A 26,223-nucleotide genomic window follows, 5' to 3' on the forward strand; every position below is an offset into this window, starting at 1 on the left:
TCAAGGACATGTTGTGTGGACATACAGAAGGTACATTGCTCCTGTGTGTGAGACCCAAAGCCATTGGGTGTTAAGCATAGTGGGCAGCACAGTGGTTAGCACTGCTACCTCACAGCGCCAGGGACCAGGGTTCAATTTCGACCTTGGGCAACTGCCTGCGTGGAGTTTGCATGTACTCCCCCTGGCTGCGTGGGTTTCCCCTCGTATCAGGGAGATTAGCAGGGTAAATATGTGCGGTTACAGGGATAAGGCAGCTTGATGGACCAAACGGTCTCTTTCTGCACTGTAGGGATTCTATCTTGGAAGCTCACTGTGGAAGGAAACGTTATGTGAAGCGCAGATGGACAGTTTGTGTGGTCTTAAAAGAATGGTCCACACTTTATCGAAAACTAGAGAATACTCATACTGTATAGAGAGGATTTTGTACCGAATCCTGGTTGCTACACCTGTGGCGTGTAATCTATCTGTTTTTGTATTTATAGCAGATTACAGAGATAGAACCTGATCCTAGCTCATTTACTCAGTACTGCAGTTCATTACATCTTGTGCCGAGACATGGCAGTGACTTTAATTCTTCATCACTAAAGGGATTTTCAAGATGCCAACTTATTCATTCCTGCAGAGAGGTGAGAGGCCGCACCCCATAGCCCATTCGGGAAATCCTTAGACATGTTCTGTATTCATTAGTTATAACCCTGTGTGTGTGTGTGGTAGGGAAGAAGCACTCTTCGCAACAGGCGCTCGGAGCTGCGAGTCTCTCAGCGTTTTTGTTTCTGAGTACAGTGGGGATTCGACACGATAAATTTTCACTTCATTCATGTCATCGCCATGGTGTAGATGTGTTTGGACAAAAGAAACATCAGTGCTGCATTTGAGTCCAGCAGCTGACAATCTGCCTGGAGTTAAATTCAATCCAAGCATTGGGTGCACCTAAAATTGCACCCTTGGTGAACAGTGAATTGAATACAAGAGTACAATAGAAATTCACCAGGGAGCTGATGACAGGACACTTGGTAATACTGCAGACAAGGCCAGGAATACTTTATTTGTGTTTGTCTATGTGGTATAGACTGTACTAACTAGGGAACAGTGGCAGATGGAATTTATTCCATTAGGGGGAATTTGATAAATTAGTTTTGCATGTTCTGGTATCCCGTTGAGGATCTTTACCTCAACTGAGAAATGCCTTTTAAAGAGAAGTAGAATAGTGACTCTCTGTGGCACTACTGGAAGCTCAGGTTGGTTAGAATCGTAGTATGATTCCAGGACAGGGGAAGGCCATTTGGTCTATTGTGTCCATGCCAGCTGCTAGCTCAGCTTACCTACTACCACTCTCCTGACCTGCAAGATTTTCTCTTCAAAGATCCTGACTACATCTGCCTCCATCAGAGTTTCAGGCAGTTATAACACCGTTAACTGCAAATTTGACTTAATTACACCACATGCATTTCATTGGATCAGACACAATTAACCTTCTCCTACACCTTCCAAAGCCTGTTCTGCCACAGTAGTTGGGATTTAACACTTGGGGATAGTGACGGTTGATGTATTAAATAGAGCAATGTTATTTCCAAAACTCCACTGTGTTTCACCTGAGACAAGGTGTGACTCACGGTGGCACAGTGGTTCGAACTGTTGCCTCACAGCATCAGGGACACGGGTTCAATTCCCGGCTTGGTCACTGTCTGTGCGGAGTCTGCACGTTCTCCCCATGTCTACGTGGGTTTCCTGCCAGTGCTCAGGTTTCTTCCCAGTGCTCCGGTTTCCTCCCACGGTCGTGCTGGTTAGGTGCATTGGCCGTGCTAAATTCTCCCTCAGGTGCTGGCAACTAGGGAATTTTCACAGTACCTTCATTGCAGTGTTAATGTAGGCTGACTTGTGACACTAATTAAAAAAAATCTTTAAACAGAGCAGTGTTTTACTTAACAATACTTAATTCCAATAGTAGTGTAGTGAATCTGCTGCTAATTTGTCAAAACAGTCATTACACATTAACTGAATGCAATGTCTTTCTGGTAAGTGTTATGAGGTAGTGAAATTAGACTTGGTGTTTATTATTGAAAATCACACTTTTAAATGTATGAATTAGTTCATAAAAATAGTATGTGTTATGGTGATTTAGTTAATAAAATTGTCATTTTTTAAATTTTTTTTAACCTCTATTTCACAAAGTTGAGTTCCTCCCTGAATGTTGGTGAGTACTTCAAAGATTGTGTTGGATCAAATTGACCACTGCCATTGTCCCCAGCCAGCACTGGAGCAGTGATTGGGGGGAGGAGGGGCGGAGTACAGTTAGGCTTAGCAATCAGGTCAAGGAAGGCATCTCTGGATCATAACATCCAGACTAGTGGGTGTGGGCAGGCCTGGGAGTAAAGAACACTCGAGCTGTGCCCAGCATTTAGATAATCTGGAACAACCTAGGAAGCTGTCCTTCAGCACCCCTGTTCTCGGGACTTACCCAGTAATTGCTGTGTGTGCAGGAGACTTCTGGTTAGAATTTCATACGCTCAGGGATATCTTTAATAGATCTATTAAATAGATCTATTCAAAATACGTCTCTGGACAGTGCCCTGCCTGGAAGGTCACTTTGTTTTTTCATGTAGTGGCACTGGAGGCAGTTCAGTGGAGGTTCACCAGATTGATTCCAGGGATGATGGGATTGATATACGAGAAGAGATTAAACAGTTTGGGCTTGTACAGCACACTATAAATGGTGTTCTATATTAATGATGAACTGACATTCCATAGGTGGCACAGTGTAGCGCTGCTGCCTCAGAGCGCCAGTGACCCGGGGTCAATTTTTAACTTGGGTCACTGTCTGTGTGGAGTTTGCACATTCTCCCCGTGTCTGTGTGGGTTCCCTCCAGGTGCTCTGGTTTCCTTCCACAGTCCTAAAGACTGTGCATTGGCCATGCTAAATTCTCCCTCAGTGCACCCGAACAGGTGCTGGAGTGTGGCAACTAGGGGATTTTCACAGTAACTTCATTGCAGTATTAATGTAAGCCAACGTGTGGCACTAATAAATAATAATAATAAACTTTAATGCCTGTTTGCTTTACTGTGGCCTGGACAGTGTCCAGCGGGGCCTTGGTATTCACACACAGTAGCAACTTTTCATGCTGGTTAGCAGGATTGAGTCACTCAGCCTTGTGTTTTTCAGGAACCTGAAAGCAGGCTGTGGTCATATGTCTATCCAAACAAGTACTCGGAGCAGCAAAAGGCCGAAGAGGAAAGGTGGAAAGAAGCAGAGCGAGAACGGAAATTCAAAGAGGAGAGCTCATCACGGCTAAGAAGCAAAGAGATAGCGGTTAAAGAGGAGAACAAAGACAGCATGTGCTTAGAGTCCCGTTCAACCTCTCTGGAAGAGTGCCGCTCTGTTGGGAAAGATCCCAGATCAGGACTTCACATTCCTGTGTCCTCCTCCATGGTTCAGCATCCATCTTACATGCCATACGTCCATGGCTACCCTTACGGAAAGCCTTATGAATCTCCCCACCCAGGATTTCGAGGAGTGACACCAATGATGATGCAGAATTATCCAGGTAAAGGCAGGGGTTCGTGTGTCGCTATCTGATATTGTACGTGTCACCAGCCAATAGGGAGATTATTAAAATCCAGCCAATTGTTGATCCTAGCATCACTATTTAGCTAAACAATAGCAAACCATTACTACAGTTCGTGATTGATTCTTCCCAGTGTTTAAGTGAATAAAGGACTGAGCAATGAGGGTCATTTCACAAATGAGTGCCTTAAAGATTGTTCATAGTTGAATGTGAACCATTGGTCCATCTTGGATTCTGAAGGTAAGCATCAATTTGGATGCTTTCTTTTTCTTTATTCTCTGGATGTGGTGTTACTGGCAAAGCTGTCATTGAGCGATCGTCCCTAGATGCTCTTGGGAGGTTGATGGTGAGCTGGCTTCTCGACCTGCTGTGGTTTAAAGACAGTGTGTACTCATACAGAGGCCCATGTCTTCTGTTTCCTAAATTCAAAAATTGTTTCAAACTATTCTTTTGTGTGTTATTGGTTTATATTTCTGGAGTACTGACGCATTAACGTGGCCACTGTACCTGTTGGTGTAGAACTGATGTACATGTACTCCAATGGAATGTTTTTAGCAGGCCTTGTCAAAAGTATTTCAATGTATGGGATGGGATTTTCCCCAAAACTGGAAAATCCCACCCGAGGTTAATGGACCTTTGCATGGTCCATCCCCCCACCTCACCCACTACAATTCCCGTGGTGAGCGGGACGAAAAGATTCCCACCGTGGTGTTACTTCATTGCACAGAGACACACAACGTTCCGCGCTGTGGGATGCACGATTGCAGTCTTACCGTTCCTAACCTCGGCTGCATCACCATTGGGAGTTGCAGAGCAGAAACCAACTAATCCCAGGAGAGTCGTCATTGTGGTCGATATCCAAGTTTAGGAGGATATTGCAGGGACTCAGAGATGATCTGAATTAGGGGCTTGCCACCATTGCAGCTAATGTTGATGAGATAGACGTTTGTCTTTTTCTTCCTGTTATTGGGGACAGAGGGATGAGAGTGCATTGTGAGAAATCTCAACTTGTCACCCTATCACGGTGGCACAGTGGTTAGCACTGCTGCCTCACAGTGCCAGGGACCCAGGTTCAATTCCCAGTTAATTTTGCATGTCCAATCAACCAAACCTGCATATCTTTGGGAGTGTGAGAGGAGCCTGGAGCACGCGGAAGAAACCCACGCAGACACAGGTTATGTGGATTGGCTATGCTGAACTGCCCCTTAGTATGTAGATTAGGGGAATTAATGGGTTAAGTATGTGGGATTATGGGGATAGGACAGGGGATGGATTGTTGGAGAGTCAGTTGGCCAAATGGCCTCCTTCTGCACTGTAAGGATTCTATGATTCAGGGCAGGAAATGTGCAGTGCCATTCTGATCTACGTGAGACTCCTGGCCTAAAGCAATGTAGTTGTCTCTTACCTATCCTCTGAAATGGCCTAGCAAGCCACTGAGATGTATTTAACCACTACAGCAAAAAGCACAATGGGTGTTCCCATAACCACATGGACTGCAGTGATTCACGATGGCCCAAGGAGCTGCCATCGGTGCGATACACAAGGAGATACTCAGAGTCATTTTACCCCAGATGCTGGTCATATGCTTTAGGATAAGGTTATTTAATTTGGTCAGCGGCCGTGGACAGGAGGGTGGAACTATGAGTGAAGCAAGTGAAGCGGGATCCAGAAGGTAGAAGTGAAGGAGCCTCAACCCTTGCAGTTGTGCAACAGGTTTATGCTTCTAGCAGCCTGAATGGAAGAAGGCAAGAGCTGAAGGAAGGGTGGATGAGCAAACTGACCGTAATGAAGGGAAGGGAATTAAGAGGAATGTAGTGGTAGCAGGGGACACTATAATCAGAGGCACAGACACAGCACTCTGCAGCCAGGAACAAGAGTCCTGAAGGTTGTGTTGTCTGCCTGCTGCCAGAGTTTGGGAGTTTTGCTCGGGGCTGGAAAAGAACTTGCAGTAGGAGGGGAGGATCCAGTAATCGTGATCCAGGTTGGTGCCAACAGCATAGGTAGGACTTGAGAAGAAGGAGTTTGAGCAGCTCAGGGCTAAATTAAAATGCAGAACTGCAAAGGGGTGCATGGTGGCAGCGTGGTTAGCACTGCTGACCCTCAGTGCCAGGGACCCTGGTTCAGTTTCCAGCTTGGCTCCGTGTCTGTGTGGGTTTCCCCCCGAGTGCTCCAGTTTCAAAGATGTGCAAGATAGGTGGATTGCCCCTTTGTGTCAGGGGGATGAGCTCATGGGTTATGGGGATAGGGCAGGGGTGGGGTTGTGGTCAGTGCAGACTTGATGGACCAAATGGCCTCCTCCTGCACTATAGGATTTGCTGTGAGCCAGTCAGTGTAAGGTAGATAGGATTAGGGAGTTAAATGTACATCTCAAAGATTGGAGTGGGAGAAATGGGTTTTGGTTCATGGAGCCCCAGCACCAGTATGTGGAAAGTAAGAGCTGTGCCATTGGGTGTGCTTTACACCTGAACCATACTGGGACCAGTGTTCTGGTGAGGCTAATAATTAGGATAGTAGAGAGGGTTTCAAACTAGTGATCAAGTGTGGGAAGATGTGGTTCTTTAAAGGGAAGAGATAAAGCAAGCGAGCAAGGTGGCAATAAGGGAAATGATAATCATTGTGGCAGGAAAGCATTAAATGTACAAACTTAAGAGTGAGCCAGGAGATACGTAGATTACAAAAACAGTGAAAGGACAGAACTGAAGACTTTGTATCTAAATACCCTTAGCATTTGTGATAAAACAGATAAGTTAAGAACAAAGAACAACACAGCACGGGAAACAGGCCCTTCGGCCCAACGAGCCCGCGCCACTGTCCCACTGTCTCAGTGTCCTATTCATGATTTTAGTCTATGCCTAATGTGCGAGGATCAGGGAGGTCCAATTTAGGGACAATTTAGTACCCAATCAATCAGCCTAAAAGCACATCTTTGGGGATGTGGGAGGAAACCGGAGCACCCGGAGGAAACCCACGCAACCACGGGGAGAACGTGCAAACTCCCACAGACACAGGCCCAAATCCATGTGTCCGCACAGCAACAGAGATAGTCTCTGAGCTGTCATGTTGCCCTCGAGATGGTCCAGTTTAAGCACACTAACGACATGAAGCAATAGGCAACTCCCGAAGCAACGTCCAAGAGCAGCCCACTACAACCTGCCGCATGCATGCCCCTTGCTTGCTGGACTTAAATGCCGTTCAGATAGAAATAAGTATGTATGTACTGATAGCTATTACAGGGACATGGCTGCAAGATGATGATGGCAAGGACCTGAATATTTAAAACTACAGGGATGGAGCAGGGAAAAGGATTGGGGGGGGGGTGGGTAGCTTTAAGAGGGGTGGCATTAGTTCTAAAAATCAAGATGTACAGTCAGTTTGGGTAGTGATACGAAACAGTAAAGTTGGGAAGTCACTTGTGGAAGTTGTTTATAAATCCCCTGGACAGTAACTACATAAAGACAGAACTAAAGACTTTGTATCTAAATACCCTTAGCATTTGTGATAAAACAGATAAGAGTTCAGATAGAAATAAGTATGTATGTACTAATAGCTATTACAGGGACAGGGTCAGCAGTGCTAACCACACTGCCACCATGCACCCCTTTGCGGTTCTGCATTTTAATTTAGCCCCGAGCTGCTCAAACCCCTTCTTCACAAGTCCTACCTATGCTGTTGGCACCAACCTGGATCACGATTACTGGATCCTCCCCTCCTACTGCAAGTTCTTTTCCAGCCCCGAGCAAAACTCCCAAACTCTGGCAGCAGGCAGACAACACAACCTTCGGGGGGATATACAAGAGGAAATGATGATGGCTTGTGACTAAGGTGCAGCATTAATCATGGGTGATTTTAATCTGTATATAGATTGGACAGATCAGATTGACAAAGGTAGACTGGAAGATAGTTTGTGGACGTTTCTTCGGACAATTTCTTTGAGCAGCATGTTCTATAGTCAACTAGAGAGCAGGCTATTGACCAGGTAATGTGCAATGAGATGGGATTAATTAATGACTTCATAGTAAAGGCACTCCTATGTAGGAGCAATCATAGCATTGTGCATTCAGTTTGAGGGAAAGAAAAATGGATCTAAGACTAGTATTTTAAACTGAATTAAGGGTAATGATAATTATGAAGACAGAGTTGGCACAGGGGACATCGTAAATATTTAAGACAATATGCTCCTGTGAGAAAGAAAGATCCTTGAGGAAGGATATGCCCTTTCCATCTAACTTCGGAAGTTAAGTATCGAATTGAAAGAAAGAGCATACGGTTTCGTATAGATCAATGACAGGTCAGATGGTTGGACAGAATACAGAAAAATGATTAAAAGAACGTTGAGTAAGAAATTTGAGTATAAGAGAAAACTAGCTCGAAGTATAAAAACAGATAAAGTTTAAAGTTTATTAGTGTCACAAATAAGCTTACATCAACACTGCAAAAAAAGAGAATGTAAAAAAGTATCTGTCTCTGTTTGCCTTCTTCTGCTTAATGCCTTTGGTTAAGAATTGATCTAGCATCAACTGTCATTTATAGAAGAGAGTTCCAAGCTCCTACTACACTTTGGGTGTAAAAGTACTTCCTAATTTCCCTCTGGTAAAGTTCTGAGCTAAAGATTGTAGTTAAGATCTTTCCTGTGTCACTGGTTATTGGACCTATATGGTTGGTTTGAGAGTTTTTGATTTGCAAAGTATTGTTTTTTGCGCGCTATACAGACAAAGCATGCCATTCATACAGAAGGAAAGAAGAGAGTGCAGTATGTAGTGTTACAGTCATACCTTAATGTGAGATAGGTCCATTCAAAAGTCTGATGGCAACAGGGAAGAAGCTGTCCTTGAGTTGGTTGGTACGTGACCTCAGGCTTTTGTATCTTTTTCCTGACGGAAGACGATAGAAGAGAGAATGTCTGGGATGTGTGGTGTCCTTGATTATGTTGGCTGCTTTGCCAAGGCAGTGGGAAGTGTAGATGGAGTCAACGAATGGGAGGCTGGTTTGCGTGATGGACTGGGCTTTGTTCACAACCCTTTGTAGTTTCTATGATAATCGACAATGATTGTTGAGTTGGTGCCATTTTCTCTGATTAATTTAGACCATCTATTTTTCAGGGTCGTACTTGTCCTCGGGATTCTCTTTCTCACCGTACGCAAATAAGGTTCCAGGACATGAAGACAGCGACCGAGCGCGCGGGAGCCCTGGCGTAGGCAGCAAACCCAGCTCCGAATCCATGGCCCTTGATATTCTACAGCAGCATGCCAGTCAGTACAAGAGCAGGTCACCAACAGTAAGTAAGCAAGGCTGACAGCAAGGGGAACTGCTTTGTCTGCTGAGATACCAGTAAGAATCGCTCCAGCAAATTAACTCTTCATTCAGGTTCAGGGCCACTTTCAAAACTGGAGGAGATGCGTTCAACCTGCTTCAGCACAAAACCATAACAGTCTCCAAACCTTTGATGTATTTTGCAGCTCTATATAAGATTAGTGCCAACATGTCCCTTTACAACTGCTTAATTTCAGTGTTTAATTTGCGCTGGAATAGGTGCCTGCTCCAGGGTCCCCCATTTCTCCCTGAATATAGAATAATAGAATCTTTACGTGCAGAAGGTGGCCATTCGAGTCTGCACCAACCATAATCCCATCCAGGCCCTATTCTTATAACCCCCCCATATCTGCCCTACTAATCTCCCTGACACTAAGGGGCAATTTATCATGGCCAATCAATCTACCCCGCACATTGTTGAACAGTGGGGGGGGAAACCCATGCAGACACAGGGAGAATGTGTAGACTCTACTTAGACAGTGACCCGAAGCCAGAATTGAACCCGGGTCCCTGGCGCTGTGAGGCAGCAGTGCTAATCATTGTGCCACCCCAAAATAGTGGAGAGGCAGTAGCGCAGTGGTATTGTTGCTGGACTATTAATCCAGAGACCTAGAGTAATGCTGGGAGACCCAAGTTTGGATCCCATCACGGCAGATGGTGAAATTTGAATTCAATAAAAGTCTATTGATGACCATGAAACGATTGTCGATTGTCAGAAAAACCCATCTGATTCACTAATGTCCTTTAGGGAAAGGAATCTGCCATCCTTACCCGGTCTGGCCTAGATGTGACTCCAGAGCCACAGCAATGTAGTTGATTCTTAAATGTCCTCGCGGATTGACAATAAATGCTGGCCCAGCCAGTGAAACCCAATCCCATGAACAAATTAAAAAAATATAATCAATGATCTATCTTCAGCCAGTCTGATCACCTCTGTGCTGTTGGAACCGTTCTGCATTCATCGAGTTCGTTCAGTATCAGTGCATGCAGCCTTCAATCGCCTAGCAGTGCTGTGATCAAATCACAACATCTCTAAATCCCCTCTGTTCTTGTTGAGTAAGAACTATCTGGATCCCTTTCAAATTGTCATTGCCTGAGTCTAGCCAGTGGCTGCTGCCTTGTGGCCTTGATGACTCCATCAGGGGTCCTCCGTCACTAGTGAACATTCTCATTACTCCCACCATTCCCAAAATGTAGCTCAATTTCCTCTTTGTTCCTTTCCTCTCAACAATCCTTCAGTCATCGTACACACAGCTCTTTTCCAACACTACTTCCAAGAATATTCCGATGCCTCTCTTGTGCTGCTGGAGAAGACATGAGAGAGCCCTTCATCTGACGCAAACCCTTCTCTCACCACTAGCTCACAGAGCCTGCCCTTTTCACATCTTTCCTATTGCTTCTCACTGCTGCTACACTGATCTGAATTTACCCATTGTTCTTTATAATCTCCCTATAGCTCCTTCACCACACATCCTCGCTGTGCTAAGACTTGCCCTGATTACTTGGCCTTCTGCTCAGAGGGCATTCCTTGGCCCGTGTGGGACCCCAAACCCTCTGCCTTTCAATATTCCTGCAATCCACCTGCTTTGGAAACCATAATGCCCCACCAGCAATTCCTACCTGATTTTCCTCATCTACCATCCAGCTCTGTATCCTTCTCGGAGCTTTCTCAATTTAAAAGTAAATTCTGGATACTTCATCAGAGTCTGTTCACTGTCAGGGGAAGGGCATCATAATATGTAAATGGAAATTAAGTACCCATTTATTCACAAGTTTAGCCAGTTTCCTATTCTGACTAGCCATGCCCATGATAGTAAACCTGTCATTCCAGTCTCGATAACACATGGTTGTCTGGCAGATGGGTGAAGTTCCAGTTATGTGCTGCTCATGTCATCAACCTCCAGAATGTTAGCACAGGAATAGGATGGGTAGCGTGCTGATTCTAAAACATACGCTGTTTTAATTGGACAGATTAATTGGGTCATAACTTCCAAGCTCCCCAGTGACTAATTTACAGATGTGGGTATAAACTTAGGTTGGCTCCACCAGCAAAGATTAGAAGAATTGAAACCTGTTCTAACTTCTGGATAACTATTACAGACAGCCAGAGGGGACACCCTGAGGACCCCACACATCTGCAAATGTGCACACGCATGCAATGCACATGCCTACAAATGTGTGTGCACACATTTGCAAATGCGCATGCATGCAAACATGCGCACACGCAGCCATGCAAGCAGACACAGACACACACCTCTGACCTCCCCAAGGGACCCCCCCCCCCAAACAATCAGTGTTCCCTGACACTCCAGGAACCTGACTCTTCCCCCTTCCACCTAACTCCCACTCAGCACTCTCACATCTTTCAACCTCTAGCCAGTCCAGAAGCTTCAAGTACTAAGCTCCAAAATGACTGTAAACTCTTGGATATGTTTAATCTTTTGTGACCGACAGTAATTGTAGCTCTGTTACATTGCAACAAGAACTAATACTTTAACGTTTTATTCGGAGTTATATTTGAGAGGTCCTTGCATATATCCTGAACCTGAGGTCAGAATCCAGTTCCAACTAGGCTGGCCATGTGTTACTTTGCCCAGAACTGGATAGAAAACAAACATTTTGTTGTATTTAAAAAAAAAACCTGCTTTTTTTCTTGTCTGTGAAAACTAACCACAAGGTCAAGTGGCCTTCAATTTCAGATTCCCAAAATCTGCCACCTTCAAAATACTAACTAATCTCAGGTTAGAAGGTGGGTGGGAGTCTCTGATAGATAAGCCTCAACCTGCCGGGTATAATGATTCACCATGAAATCTGTTTGAGCTTCAGTAACCTGCCCTGTGGGTCTGCCAAATCCTCTGCAGTTTGGGTATTAAGGAACATTGGACTTGGGAGCAGGGATAGGCCATTTGGTCTTTTGAGCCTGCTCCTCCATCCGTATGATCATGGCTGCTCTCATCTACGTTAAGTTTTCTGACCCAACTGGCCTGGGGAATGGGAGTGGCATGTCGATGCTGTTGTGAGGCTGGGATTAAAGTACATCATCGAGATAGGCAGTGAATTGCACTTGGCCATGGTACGCCTGAATTGGTTCTAATCCCAGGCACTCACTTTGATGCTAACTGTCCGCATGATAAACCTTTTCAAATACATTGATAGTGATTTGGTTCTGTACAAGCGTAACATTGTACATTTTATAATCCACTGATCCATATCTGGGTGATTAGTGCTATTGCCCACTCTCACCTTGCGTGCACAGTTTGTCAATGAGTAATCAAGGGCACACAGTATCTCACCAGAGATAGTGATAGAACTTGACTTTATTTAGTGTCCTGCTATGTCCTTGGTGTAGCCAAATGCCCTTCACAAATGAGTAATTACTTCATGAGGAATAGAGTGCTTGCCTTTTTGATCTTGGCAGGCATTTCGCACGTGGTAAGATTCCACAAACAGTGACTGGGGTGAGCAACTAGTTCGCTACACCAAGCAAACTCCCTGTGCTGCTTCAGGGAGTGCCGCCTGGTAGTTTATTCCCACGTAGACAGGAACACAGTTCATTCAGAAGCTGGCACCTCCAACAGTGCAATATTCCCTCAGTACTTGCGGCGGCAGGGTGGCATAGTAGCACTGCTGCCTCACAGCGCCAGGGATCCAGGTTCAATTCCAGCCTCAGGTTACTGCCTGTGTGGAGTTTGCATGTTCTCCCCGTGTCTGTGTGGATTTCCTCCAGGTGCTCTGGTTTCCTCCCACAGTCCAAAGCTCTGCAGGATATGTTGATTGGCCATGTGTCATGGGGGATTAGTAGAGTAAATATGTGAGGTTATAGGAATAGGGCCTGTGTGGGATTGTGGTTGGTGCAGATTCAATGGGCCGAATGGCCTCCCTCTGCACCGTAGGGATTTTATGATACTGCACTGACAGCTGAGGTATTTTGTCTGAATCCCAGAGGGAGGCTTAAATCTAAAACTCTTGAGTGCTCCCAGCTGAGGCAAACTGGCCATGATGTCTGTGATGTTAACGTGTATTCTTTCTCCCGAAATGTAGACAAGCGAGAAACCTTCTCACGAAAGAGAGCGAGGAGATCGAGAGATCGATAAAGAGCGGCCCCGTTCTTCACCGTCCCAACGACAGATCACCTCACACCACCACCTTGGAATGGGGTACCCATTGCTCCCCGGGCAATATGACCTCCCATATGCAACAGGTAGGACTGACAAGGAAATACAGGAATGAATGAATGCAGTATTGTTTTGTATGTAAATGGAATTTAATAATTCAGAGACAACGGCCGGTGGGATATTTAATATTGGAGCTGTGAGTGAGGGTGAATGGCTGCTTCAACTCCTGTCACTGCTGCTAAACTCCAAACTAGTATTCAGCCCCAGTGTTTTGTTTGTATTATGTATTAACAATCAGCCTATCCATGAGGTGAAATTCTTCAAATAAGAATGGTATAATCTCATCATATTGCTAGGGGAGGTGATGGCTCAGTGGTAACATCATTAGACTATTAATCCAGAAACTTGGCTAATGTTCTGGGGACCCGGGTTCGAATCCTGCCAAGACAGATGGTGGAATTTGAATTCAATAAAAAAAAATGTGGGATTAAGAATCTACTGATGACCATGAAACCATTGTTGGAAAAACCCATCTAGTTCACTCGTCCTTTAGGGAAGGAAATCTGCCATCGTTACTTGGTCTGGCCTACATGTGACTCCAGAGCCACAGCAATGTAGTTAACTCTCAACTGCCCTTGGGCAACTAAGTATGGGCAATAAATGTCAGCAACACCCATGTCCTACAAATGAATAAAAAAAAAGTAATTTCATTGCAGTGTTAATGTAAGCCAATTTGTGACACTAATGAATAAACTTTAAATATGAAAATACGGGGTATCAAGCTGTAGTAGAATGGGTGCTCATGGAATGATTTGGCCCATCGACATTTTATATAATTAAGCATGATTTGGAATTGTATTAAGTTTAAGTTTATTTATTAATATCACAAGTTGGGCTTAGATTAACATTGCAATGAAGTTACTGTGAAAATCCCATAATTGCCACACTCCTGTTTGGATACGCTGAGGGAAAATTTAGCCTGGCCAATGCACCTAACCAGCACATCTTTCATACTGGGAGAAAACCCATGCAGACATGGGGAGAATGTGCAGGCTCCACACAGACAGTAACTCAAAGCCAGAATCGAAACTGGGCCCCTGGCGCTGTGAGGCAGCAGTGCTAACCACTGTGCCGCCCTTTTAGCTCTACCCTTACAGAAGCATATGATCCCAGTCATTCTCAATAGCTGACTTAATAGCCTTAAATAATCTTAGGAACAAGGCACTTTGGCCCATGGAGATTGTCCAGTTTATTCAGCTGGATCACGGATGACCCAAGATCTAACTCCATATCCCACCTTTGCTCCATATTCCAGCTTTAATGCCTTTAGTTAACAGAAATCTTTCAATCTCAGAGTGAAATAAACAGTCAACTTCGCATCAACAGCATCAGACACTTGTCTAATGATATTTGAGACATGCAGGAGTGGTTTAGGGTCTTTGTGGATCATTGCTCCACTCTCTGCATGGACAGAATGGATAAGGAACAGCTGTTCCCCTTAGTTGAAGGGTCAGTCATGAGGAGACACAGGTTCAAGGTGAGGGGCAGGAGGTTTAGGGGGATGTGAAGAAAAAAGTTTTTACCCAGAGGGTAGTGAGGGTCTGGAATGTGCTGCCTGGGAGGATGGTAAATGTGGGTTGCCTCACATCCTTTAAAAAGTATCTGCATGAGCCCTTAGCACATCATAACATTCAGGGCTATGGGCCAAGTGCTGGTAAAATAGGATTGGATGGGAGGTCAGGTATTTCACACGTCGGTGCAGTCTCGATGGGCCAAAGGGCATCCTCTGCACTGTACGATTCTATATTATCCAATGCTGTTGCTCTGAACAGAAGTGTTGACCCAAGAACTATGTCCTTGCTAACTCACTCCTTTGTTGCAAGCACCTGCTAATCTTCAGTTATCCCGACATCTCCCTGCCTCCCTCTGTTCTCTGTGTAGCTTGTGGCTACTGTCCTTTCCAAAGTTGCTTGTTAAAATGTGTGGCTCAGGTGATCTGGACATCAGGATAGAAGCAAGGTACAGAACATGATGGATGATCATCTATTGATTTGATTTATTATTGTCAGATGTATTAGTATATAGTGAAAAGTATTGTTTCTTGTGCTATACAGATAAAGCATACTGTTCATAGAGAAGGAAAGGAGAGGGTGCAGAATGAAATGTTACAGTCATAGCTAGGGTGTAGAGAAAGATCAACTTAATATATGATAGGTCAGTTTAAAAGTCAGATGGCAGCAGGGAAGAAGCTGTTCTTGAATCGGTTGTTACATGACCTCAGACTCTTGTATCTTTTTCCCAACAGAAGAAGGTGGAATAGAGAATGTCCGAGTGCATGGGGTCCTTAATCATGCTGGCTGCTTTTCCAAGGCAGCAGAAAATGTAGACAGAGTCGATGGGAGGCTGGTTTGTGTGATGGACTGGGCTTCATTCACGATCCTTTGCAGTTTCTTGCGGTCTTGGACAGAGCAGGAGCCATACCAAGCTGTGATACAACCAAAAAGAGTGTTTTCTATGTGCTTGTGTAGAAGTTGGTGAGAGTCGTAGCGGACATGCCAAATTTTCTTAGTGTTCGAGAAAGTAGAGATGTTGGTGGGGCTTTCCTAACTATAGCATTTTGTGATCGATATCCAGTATACTTTGACTATACACGATTTAATTGAGAGTGCGGTGTAGCCTATACACTACAACCTCTCCAGTGCAGACTGCTCAGGAGCAAGTCGCATCTGGATTTTGGGAAGTTCTGGATTATAGAATGCCTAAACACAAGTGAGTGAACAGATAAAAATAAGATTGTGATGAAACGTTGTAAAACAGTAATGGAAACTATTGTACAACTCCTAATGTAAAGAGGATGCTGATGAGATTGAGGGATCAGGTTGGAGCTGCTCACAGAAGGTTTCCCCAATCAGTAAACCACAGAAGGTACAGCATTAAACATATTTCCCTCCCATTTCTCACTACAGTCCATCTACGTGAACTCTCGGTTTGGGTTTGATAGACAGGGAGACAGGAATTTCTCAGCTTCGGGTTGTTTCTCTCTCTTGTGTCATACAGAGTGGGGAGGGAGACAGGGAGAAGAAGGATCTGTTTAGTCATAATGATATGGGCCTGTCTAGATGGAACAGCTGCACTCAGCCTTCCCCTTTCCATTCGATTGTTGTGTGTCTGTCTCTTCATCAGAATTTCTCTCCACTTCTCCAGGTCTCTCCTCTCCAGCCATTGTTGCAAGCCAACATGCTGCAGCCCAGGCCTCTGTGTCCACCCTATTCCCACCAGCCAGGAGGTGAGAACGGTAAGAAAAATCATTTCTTATACTTTGTCTTTTCCTTTGCATGGTTGGCCAAGTTGCAATGGAGATGTTAGTGTTCTCCTCCCCACAGGGGATGTGGCCTTCTCCCCAACCCCATCAAAAACTCCTTCCTTCTGATTGTAAATGAGCATTTAGGAAAGTTCGGTGAAGTGTGGGGATGTGTAGGTTAGGTGGATTGGTCATGCTAAATGTGTAGGGTTATGGGGATAAGGTGGGGAGTTGGGCCTGGGTGGGATGCTCTGTCAGAGAGTTTGTGTCGAGTCGATGGGCCAAATGGCCTCTTTCTGCACCGTGGAGACTTGATGGCACAGCTGACACTCAAACGGGCAAACCCTCCGCCGCTGAATAAAGCGTCACTTGGGCCAATCAAGAGGCGGAGCAGGTTCTAGGCTGCAGGCTGAGAATAATCTTCCCAATCCTTACAAAACAGCCCCCTTGATTGGCACCTTATCCACAAACATTCACTCCCTTCGCAACTGCTACACATTAACATCCATGTATACCATCAATGAGGTGCACTGCAAGAACTCACCAAGGCTCCTTAGGCAGCACCTTCCAAACCCACAACCACTTCCATCTAGAAGATACATGGGACCACCACCTGGAAGTTCCTCTCCAAGCCACTAGCCATCCTGACTTAAAGTTTATTTATTAGTCACAAGTAAGGCTTACATTAACAACTATGAAATTCCCCTTGGGAAATATATCGGCTGTTCCTTCACTGTCGCTGGGTCAAAATCCTGGAGCTTCCTCCCTAACAGCACTGTGGGTGTACCTACACCTGAGGACAACATTGGTTCAAGAAAGCAGCTCACCATCACCGTCTCAAGAACATTAGGCTGGGCAGTAAATACCAACAATGCCCATGACCCATGAATGAGTGTATAAAAATCTGAGCACTCGGGCGGGATATCCCACTTTGGAGCTTGTTGCCTGTGACCCAGATTGAGCTTACAGCCTGTAATTTAAAGGGGCAGTCCTGCCCTCTGAGCAGCGCAGTGCGCGCAGGGACCTTTCTGCAGAAGGTCTCAGGTTCTTCGACCCTCAATTCATGTCCGTCTACATCGACTTCTTCCATGAAGCACTGCCGGTGATCAAAGAACACGGAACAGCCAAGATTTCACTCCAGCCTCTGACAATCCCACCCTTACAGTCTGCCGAATGGGAATAAAAAACAGAAACACAGTTATATAAATCCCCCTCTGAAAGCTTTCTATTCCATTCTGTACCCATTATGGCTGGCGATTGTCTTTTTAATGAGCGCAACAAGCCTATTACCTTCAGTTGGCATTGTGCAGCTCAGCCCGCTACCCTAGACTAGTATAATGCCACCAGGAACGCAAGGCAATGTCTTTGTACCTGATGATACGTTTGCAAGGACACGTTTAAATCAGGTTTTCCAAGAATATTTTTCAAGCTGTGATATCTGTCGTCAGGGAAAGTTGTTGAATTTAACCTGGTCACCATGGCGGTGGGTAGGAAAATGAGGAAGTGGGTGGCACGATGGCCCAGTGGTTAGCACTGCTGCCTCACAGCACCAGGGACCCGGGTTCAATTCCCCGGCTTGAGCCACTGTCTGTGTGAAGTTGGCACGTTCTCCGTGGCTTTCCTCTGGGTGCCCCGGTTTCCTCCCACAGCCCAAAGCTGTGCGGGTTAGATGCATTGGCTGTGCTAAATTACCCCTTAGTGTCAGGGAGGTTAGGAGGGTGAATATGTGAGGTTAAGGGGATAGGGCCTGAGTGGGATTGTGGCGGGGGCAGACTCAATGGGCCGAATGGCCGCCTCCTGCACTGTGCGGATTCTATGAACTGCGAACTCATCTAAATTTGCTACTTGCACCTTTCACTTTTGGCTGGAAGAGATGCCAGTTTATGATGCTGGCAGGGAGCGGGAGAGCTATGTGTTTGCTCTGATAGCGAGTGGACAATAAATAGTGACACCTACCGTTCGCACAGCAGTGCATTGAAAAAGAAATGTATTTTTAAAGCTTGCTTTTCTCCAACACTTGTCACTGCTTCTGGATGTCCCATTTCCACCCAGCACTGTTGCTATAATCACTGTTGTAGGAAATATGCAGCAAGTTCCACACCACAAAGCCCCACAAACAGCAGTGTGGTGATCAGCAGATAATTTTGTGCTAATGAGATTGATTGAGGATAAATATTGTTCGGAACACTATGCTCTTCCTCAAAAGAACGAACATGGGGGTACTGTACGTCTATCTGAGGGCAGGCAGGGCATTGGTTTAATGTCTCTTATGAAAATAAAACGGCACCCCAACAGGGCAGCACTCCCTCAGTACTGTGCTGGAGCACCAGCCTAAATTATGGACTAAAATCTTTACAGTGGAACTTGCAGCCACTGACAGGTGACAATGCTACCACCAGTGAGCCACAATCATACCATTCATTGTGGATTGTAATTCTTCAGACCCTCTCAATTAAATTGATCCTAATTTAATGGGAGGGAGGAGAGGCATTATTGGGGGGTTGTTAAATATTGGACCCATGAAGGATGTCCTAATCTTCTTCAGATAATGTCCCGGGACCTTTCAGTCCCATCTCAGAGGTCAGCACCCCATATATCATTGATTATTGAATCGTAGAATTCCTGCAGAAGGAGGCCATTCAGCCCATTGAGCCTGCACCCAACAACAATTCCCATCCAGGTCCTATCCCCGTAACCCCATGCAGTTACTCTGTTAATCCCCCTGACACTAAGGATCGATTTAGCATGACCAATCCACGTAATCCACACATCTTTCAGACTGTGGGAGGAAACTGGAGCACCCGGAGGAAACCCACTGTGGAAACCAAGAAGGAGAAGTTTTTTTTAATCAAAAGCCTTGCACCATTGCTCCATCAGCCCTGATTCTGAGGAGGCTGCCCTGTTTCTCATTATGTTTATTTTGTCTTCCAGGGAATGAAAGGATGCAATCACTTCATTTGGAATCATGTGACTGGATCATGTGACGATGCTCTGCATTTTCTTAGACATCAGTTCAATGGTGTTTCTGGTTACTGCCGTGAAGTCAGGCAGACTATTGTAATGTTTCTCCTGAAGGACTCTCGACCTTGGTAATGGAGACCTGATAACCTGTTGTGTGTGTCGCGGTGTTTATGAGCAGGAAAGTTTTGACAATTCTGCCTTTCTCACTGTGTAGATATATTGTAGAGTACACCCTTATCTGTCTCACCCCATCAAGCAAAGGAGATTTTAAGATTGACGACTGTATCAATGCAGTTGTTGAGTTCACTGCTTTCTGCGGGTTGTCGGGTGCTGGAGAGCTGGCCGATACGAGGGTAATTCTGACTCATTCCCTTACACGTGACGTGGTCTGGATTGAAAGTGGGTAATTTATAAATGACTCAAATCATTGCTGACACGATGATTTAATGGTGAATGGTGTTTTTAAATGAATGAGGAATAAGATTTGGGAATATTGTTGCTGCCTTCTTGCTTCCCCTCCCTCCCCAACCTTCTCACAAGTCCACTTCTTAGTCCCTATGACCCTTACCCTTCCACCTCTAACCAGTGCCTGGTCTCTCAGGATGCAATGCTGTCGGCTGTTGAGATGCGGGATACACAATCCCCCCCATCTCACCTCTGATAGAGCACAAGGTGAATCAAAGTGTGTTTTCTACAGCTCGGAGTATGGCTGCCACTTTGCTCTAAAGAGAACACAGTTTCATTTTAACATCAACAGTTTTGTTTAACAAGTGTTCATGCGGTGACCTCCTTGGACCTTTCTGGGCAGGTCTGCCTAGAGTTGGTTCACATGTTGAGGTGATACGAACACAAGCTCTCCAAGTCCAGTCCTTGTGTTTGAGGAAGGAGAGTGGAAATCATCCCAGTTGAGGCAGTCAATGTTCTCGTCTCTGCCACAGCCGATCTAACAGCCAGAGCTTCTCCAGCCTCGGTAGAGAGCAGTCCACACTCCTCCAGAAAGGCATTGTTTCCATCAACCTCCCCCGTCTCTCTGTCATAACCGGCTCATGCCAAATTGATTTGGAGCTGTTGGGAATGCGATTAAGACAGACTAAACTGATGGTCAGCAAGAGGTTTGCGAGCGAGGGCTGGATTTATAATCGATACCCAGGGCTGCACGGCTTTCCAGCTTCACATGCTCAAAAAATTTATTAGGCATGTGGAGAGCAGCCCTGTGCCCAGTCTGTATGTCCAGATCCACAGGGGGCTGGCAAATAGCTGGAATTAATCTAGGATCAGTGTAAACGGAAGCTCATTCATCACGGTAGGTTCCAGGCTTTCTGTATAACTCTGCACCCCTGGGCTGCAGAGAGAAAACATTAGTTTCTGTCTCAAGCGATCAGAGTCCATTGGAGTACAATTCCAAACGTGTGGATGGATCCTGGCTTCGAGATGAGGCTGTTGGTTAGCTCAGTTGGCTGGACGACTGCTTTGTGCTGGAGAGCAATTCCCAACAGCCAGGGTTCGATTCCCGTGCCACCTGAGGCTGCCTGTGAGGGCCCCGCATTCTCAATCTTGCCCGCCGCCTGAGGTGCAGTGACCCTTGGGTTAATTCGCCACTAGTCGCCCTCAAAGGGGAGCGCAGCCTCCAGTCCTCTGGGACTGTGGCGACATTTCATTTAGATTCTGAAGACATTTAACATTCAGTCTGATCCAGAATGAAGGCACTTAAAGATGTTTCTCAGTTTCAGTCCTTTGTTGTTGTTTCTATTATATTTTCTTTGGAGATTTTTTTTATTGAGTGTTGGCCTTCAATGACTAGTGATGCTGTCAGGAACCTGTGGCCATTGTGTGTGTGTGTGTGTGTGTGTGTGTGTGTGTGTGTATCCTCAGGTATCAAGGATATGCTTGCTACAGCACAAGAGGACGAATTAGCACCATAAATCTTTGAGACGTGTAAATAGAATCTTTTTATAAATCAGGAGCAGTACCTGCTAATAATGTCAAGCTTGTTACTCTAAACTTAGGATCCAGACAATGCACGTAAATCAGTTCACTTTCCCTCTTGCAGGGAGCAGTTTTCAGGTATTCTGTACATAAATCACGTGATTAGCTTGTTCCTCATTCCCAGGCCGGAAGGTTTGGAAATCGGAGAGATTTTTGGGCTGTTATCATTTTGTAAGGCTCCCCCACCATTGTCCCAGAAACCTGCGGCAGTTCTGAGCAGTTTTGGGGCGGAGCTGTGCCAGTGGACTGTTGGCCATCGCCCAACCTGTCCAGTTGTCATTGCAACATCCTGTAACGTCTTTCCGCTGGCAGTCACTGTTCCTGACATCACAGAGTCTGCTCGTAACACCCAGGGGCAGATAACTTTACTGCACCAACACTGTCTCCACTTTAACCCCCTCGTACCCGCTGTGAGAATAATGGGCAAGGGATGAGCTTCAGAATCCTCGGGACTGAGCTCTTGAGTTTGCTCAGCATCATGCTTAGGAAGTCTTGTACTTTTCATCAAAATAACTGTTATAAATTATCACTGATTATGTGAACAGGAGGGCTGAGGTGAGGGCAAAAGTGTGACGCTGGGCTGAAATGAATATTCTGATTTATTAATGCAAACATTAATCAGGTGTGGACCACGTTCTGGCATTTGGAGCCCAAGCCTGAGGAAAGCAGTGACCTTCCATTGGTGCTGCCTCTCCGTGTAGCCCTGCCTTCGCTAGGCCTGGGACAGGCTCCTGTTATTTGGGCAGGGCCTAACCTTCCAGTTGTGGTTTCTAAGTGAAGTGGGGTTAAGTTTTTGGGGCTGAACTTAATGGTAAAAGTGTTGGCACTCAAGGTTTTTTCGTTCAAATGGCTCCAAGTGTGGGCAGTGAGTTTGGGCATGAGAAGCATACCAGCCTAGGCCTGTCTGGGTCTGGACTGACTTGGCCCAGGGTTGTCTGTGGAAATGAGTCAGAACGTTCAACCCCATCCGGGTGCCCACAGTGCACCCACAGAGACGTCGCAACCCACTGTTCGTTTCTTCATCTTGTAATACAGAGTTAGAATGGTCAACAAAGTTTTTTAAAAAATGCTGTTACGCTGTGTTTTAAAAAAAAAAGAACAATCTGTTTTTACTGTTACTGGATGGGTTCTAGATGTTTCTCCCTCTCACTACTTTGCTGTTTTTTGTATCATCAGTTTTACGCATTGTCTCAGACATTAGTTTCAGGGTCCGATGAGGCATCCCCTCCCTTCCCGGGATAGCTTTTACCCTTCTATCTGCAGCAGTCTGTACTGCAGTCAGGTGCTGTTTGCTGTAAATAATGTACAGAGAAACTATTGTAAAATGTTTTGTTTTTTTTTAAAAAGAGAAAATCCTAGATTCTGATTTCTGGACTCTTTTTCTGTTGGTGAAAATTTTTTCCAGAATCCTGATTGTGATCCCTTTACTTTACTGGATCCATCCAGCTGTTGCCCACTGGTGAATTCTATGGTGTTAGGTGGGCCCCGCAAAATCTCCCACTGGGCCCCCACTTCGAAATGTGGAGCTCTCTTTCAAATTCAGAGGCGGAATTTAATTGCTCCTTGTAATGAAACATCTCCATTGATCCCCTTCCCCTGTTGAATACGCGGTGTCTCTCATTGTGCGGGATTCCTAAAGCAGCTCCCAAGTTCTGTCCCAGAGTCGCAGCCTGTTGTATCAAGTCTCAGTCCCCAGTGCCCCCACACACACACAGGGTCGTACACGTGTCTCTTGGTCAGTGGCACTCAGTGCGACATGCTGATCCGGTCATGAAGAGCAATGGGCTGAATCTCCGCACTGTACCGCTGTGTGTGCGGATAAACATTGGGTGCAATGGGGCAAACACACCAGCCACTTTCACCGTGCCCCCCTCCCCGGTTCACTGAATTCTCCGTCTCAGCGCCGCCATACTGTTTAAACCAGAATCAAGAGGTCCCTCTGGAGCTGTGGAATGAAGAACTGATCCACACTGGCATCTCCCCAAACTACAGTCCACCACTGTCTGCAGAAGGAGTGGCAACAGTGTCACCCAGTCAGGCTCTGACTAGGGGATGGAGCTTTGAGCAGGGTGGGGTTGGTAACCAACCAGGGGGTTAGGATGTGGAGAGTAATTTTAATTTGTGCTTCGCATTATGTAGGAGTCGGAGGGATGCTCAGGGTAGACTGATGTGCGCACGTATCGACGCGTGCACACGTGCACTCTGACATGTGCGCTCAGGCTGCTTTTTCCAGGTTATCTTGCCCTTCCCAATCCCTGATTGGCTGCCCTGCTCAGTTCTCTGGAGACAAAAGTCAAATCTTTTCCAGGGGAGGTTCCAGCCCCCAGCCCACAGTTTGGATTAGATATGCCCACAGTTCTCCTGGCTGGGCAGGGACTTGTGCTAAGAGATTTATTTGAGAGGGCTCTGGATCTGGGCGTGAATCCAGAGGGTGCGCCACAAGAAACTGCATTCCTGAATAAGTTCCTGCAAATAGCGTTTCAATCTTCTCAATACGAATGGGAAACAGTGGCAGATACCAGCTCCCAATCCCCTGAATGCTCTGTTCATTATTAGGAAGCTCTGAATTCCAGGCTGGGAGCTGATATTGATGCAGCCCAGACTCGATAGGCTGATAAATGCCACCAGTCTGTAGGGTTTTGCTGTTCAGACAGGTACCTGGAGTCAGGCTGGCTCCGCTCTCCAACTCAGTTTCCATCAACAACTCCTGTGTTCTGCCGCTGCTCCAGATTCTGCTGATATCTCACCTGACTGGAGCTGTAGCAACAATAGCCAGAGATACTCCTTTATGAACCGAGAGTCACATTTACAATACTCTCAGTGGGGCAACTCCAAACACACCCTCTTTAACATTACAGTGGGCACAAGAGGAGGAGAGATACGTCACCCTCTCTCAGGGTCCAGTGTGCAGGAGCCAGGAGGACAGTCACTGTCATGAGACGGGTTGTGGGGAGGCCACTGAGTGCCTGGGCCAGATCGTGACCCCACCAGAACATCCTGCCCCATTTTACCAGGGCCACCACTGGTTTGGATTTGAACCATCTTTCACGTATGGCCCCGCTGCCCCCTGGTCTTCACCAGTCACCACAGCGGGGGGAAGCTGGCTGTATTGTACTTCATTTGTCCTGTACTGTTCTGTAGTTTCCTCACCCCCAATCCCCTTCCCCGTGAATGTAGCTGTGCGTCAGACTGACGGAGCCTCACCGGTACTTGAAGTGTAGACGTTTACACCATATTATTTTTGTTGCTGCGTTGGATGGTTTCCTGATGAATTAAATGAAAGCTCTTACTGGTGAATCTCATGTAAAGTGTATATTAAGGAGTTCTTTTTTATACAGTACTGTACCTTGCCTTGTGCATTTAGGCAAAAAAAAAGTAATAAATCTTTTTATGAGACAATCACAATCCCCCCGGGTTTCGTCTCTTTATTCTGAAAGGTGAGGATGTGTAAATGCAATATTCCGGCTGGATTTGAATGGGATTTTGGAAGAACAAACAGCCAGCACCGATACACAAATTGTAGAACTACCGACAACATAGTCACACTGCAATCTTGTTACTTGCAGCAACTCCAGCCATGAGGGGGCAGCATTCTCGCTTTGGAGTCAGTGAGTCAATTCACGCCTTACTTGAGGCATTCCATAGAACATTACAGCTCTGAAACAGGCCTTTTGGCCCTTCTTGTCTGTGCCGAACCATTTTTTGCCTCGTCCCACTGACCTGCACCTGGACCATATCCCTCTACACCCCTCTCATCCATGAACCCGTCCAAGTTTTCCTTAAATGTTAAAAGTGGCCCCGCATTTACCACTTTATCCGGCAGCTCGTTCCACACTCCCACCACTCTCCGCGTGAAGAAGCCCCCCCCCCCCCGCTAACATTCCCTTTAAACTTTTCTCCTTTCACCCTTAACCCATGCCCTCTGGTTTTTTTTCTCCTCTAGCTTCAGTGGAAAAAGCCTGCTTGCATTCCCTCTATCTATACCCATCAAAATCTTATACACCTCTATCAAATCTCCCCTCATTCTTCTACACTCCAGGGAATGAAGTCCTAACCTATTCAATCTCTCTCTGTAACTCAGCTTCTCAAGACCTGGCAATATCCTTGTGAACCTTCTCTGCACTCTTTCAACCTTATTTACATCCTTCCTGTAACTAGGTGACCAAAACTGTGCACAATACTCTCAATTGGGCCTCACTAATGCCTTATACAACCTTACCATAACACTCCAACTTTTAAACTCGATACTCCGATTCCAGTGCAGCACTGTGGGAGCTCTGCACTGTCAGCGATGCTGTGTTCTGGATTAGAATCCTGTAAATCCCATCTGCAGACTCCTATTTAAGTTAAAGATTCCAAGAGAGCGAAAGCAGAAAAGTTTTCACATTTCACCACACACACAAAACACCACAAATGGATTATCTGGTCTTTTGTCTCATTGTTGTTTGAGGCGTCTTGCTGTAATGGCATTGATTAATCTTGTGTTGCTTTCTGATCTCATTCATTCTACTTAAATAGTCTTAGTCCCACTGCATTAGAGGTACAAAGCCAAATGTGTGGTCCATTGTATAATGTGGAGGTGCTGGCGTTGGACTGGGGTAAAAACAGTAAGAGATCTCACAACACTGGGTTAAAATCCAACAGGTTTATTTGGTAGCACAAGCCGCTAGTTTTCGGAGCGCTGCCCCTTCAGGTGAGTGGAATTTCAGTTCACAAATGGGGCATATAAAGACAAACTCAGTTTACAAAATAATGGTTGGAATGCAAGTCTTTACAGGTAATCAAGTCTTATAGGTACAGACAGTGTGAGTGGAGAGAGAGTTAAGTACAGGTTTAACAGATGTGTATTGTCCCCAGCCAGGACAGTTAGTGAGATTTTGCAACTCCAGGCAAGTCGTGGGGGTCACAGATAGTGTGACATGAGCCCAAGGTCCTGGTTGAGGCCGTCCTCGTGTGCGGAACTTGGCTGTCAGTCTTTGCTCAGCGA

The 26,223-nt window shown here is 45.8% G+C and overlaps 1 protein-coding gene across 8 annotated transcripts in view; it reads left to right on the plus strand.

Moving 5' to 3' along the window:
* The window catches only part of znf609b (zinc finger protein 609b), a 194,584-nt gene extending 169,953 nt beyond the window's left edge, over positions 1–24,631 (plus strand). For 5 of the 8 annotated variants that reach the window (XM_080216280.1, XM_080216285.1, XM_080216281.1 and 2 more), the window contains exons 6-11: positions 483–626; positions 3,161–3,542; positions 8,663–8,838; positions 12,915–13,074; positions 16,193–16,283; positions 19,221–24,631. In XM_080216280.1, the coding sequence (XP_080072406.1) occupies positions 483–626; positions 3,161–3,542; positions 8,663–8,838; positions 12,915–13,074; positions 16,193–16,278 (948 nt within the window). In that variant the 3' untranslated portion in view covers positions 16,279–16,283; positions 19,221–24,631. The remainder of the gene's footprint in view (positions 1–482; positions 627–3,160; positions 3,543–8,662; positions 8,839–12,914; positions 13,075–16,192; positions 16,284–19,220) is intronic. The other 3 variants (XM_080216286.1, XM_080216287.1, XM_080216284.1) reach the window with 2 other exon arrangements.
* Positions 24,632–26,223: the final 1,592 nt, after the last annotated feature.

Source organism: Carcharhinus amblyrhynchos, chromosome 32 (assembly GCF_965287045.1).
Source record: "Carcharhinus amblyrhynchos chromosome 32, sCarAmb.v2.hapA, whole genome shotgun sequence".
In the NCBI taxonomy this organism is placed as follows: Eukaryota; Metazoa; Chordata; class Chondrichthyes; order Carcharhiniformes; family Carcharhinidae; genus Carcharhinus; species Carcharhinus amblyrhynchos.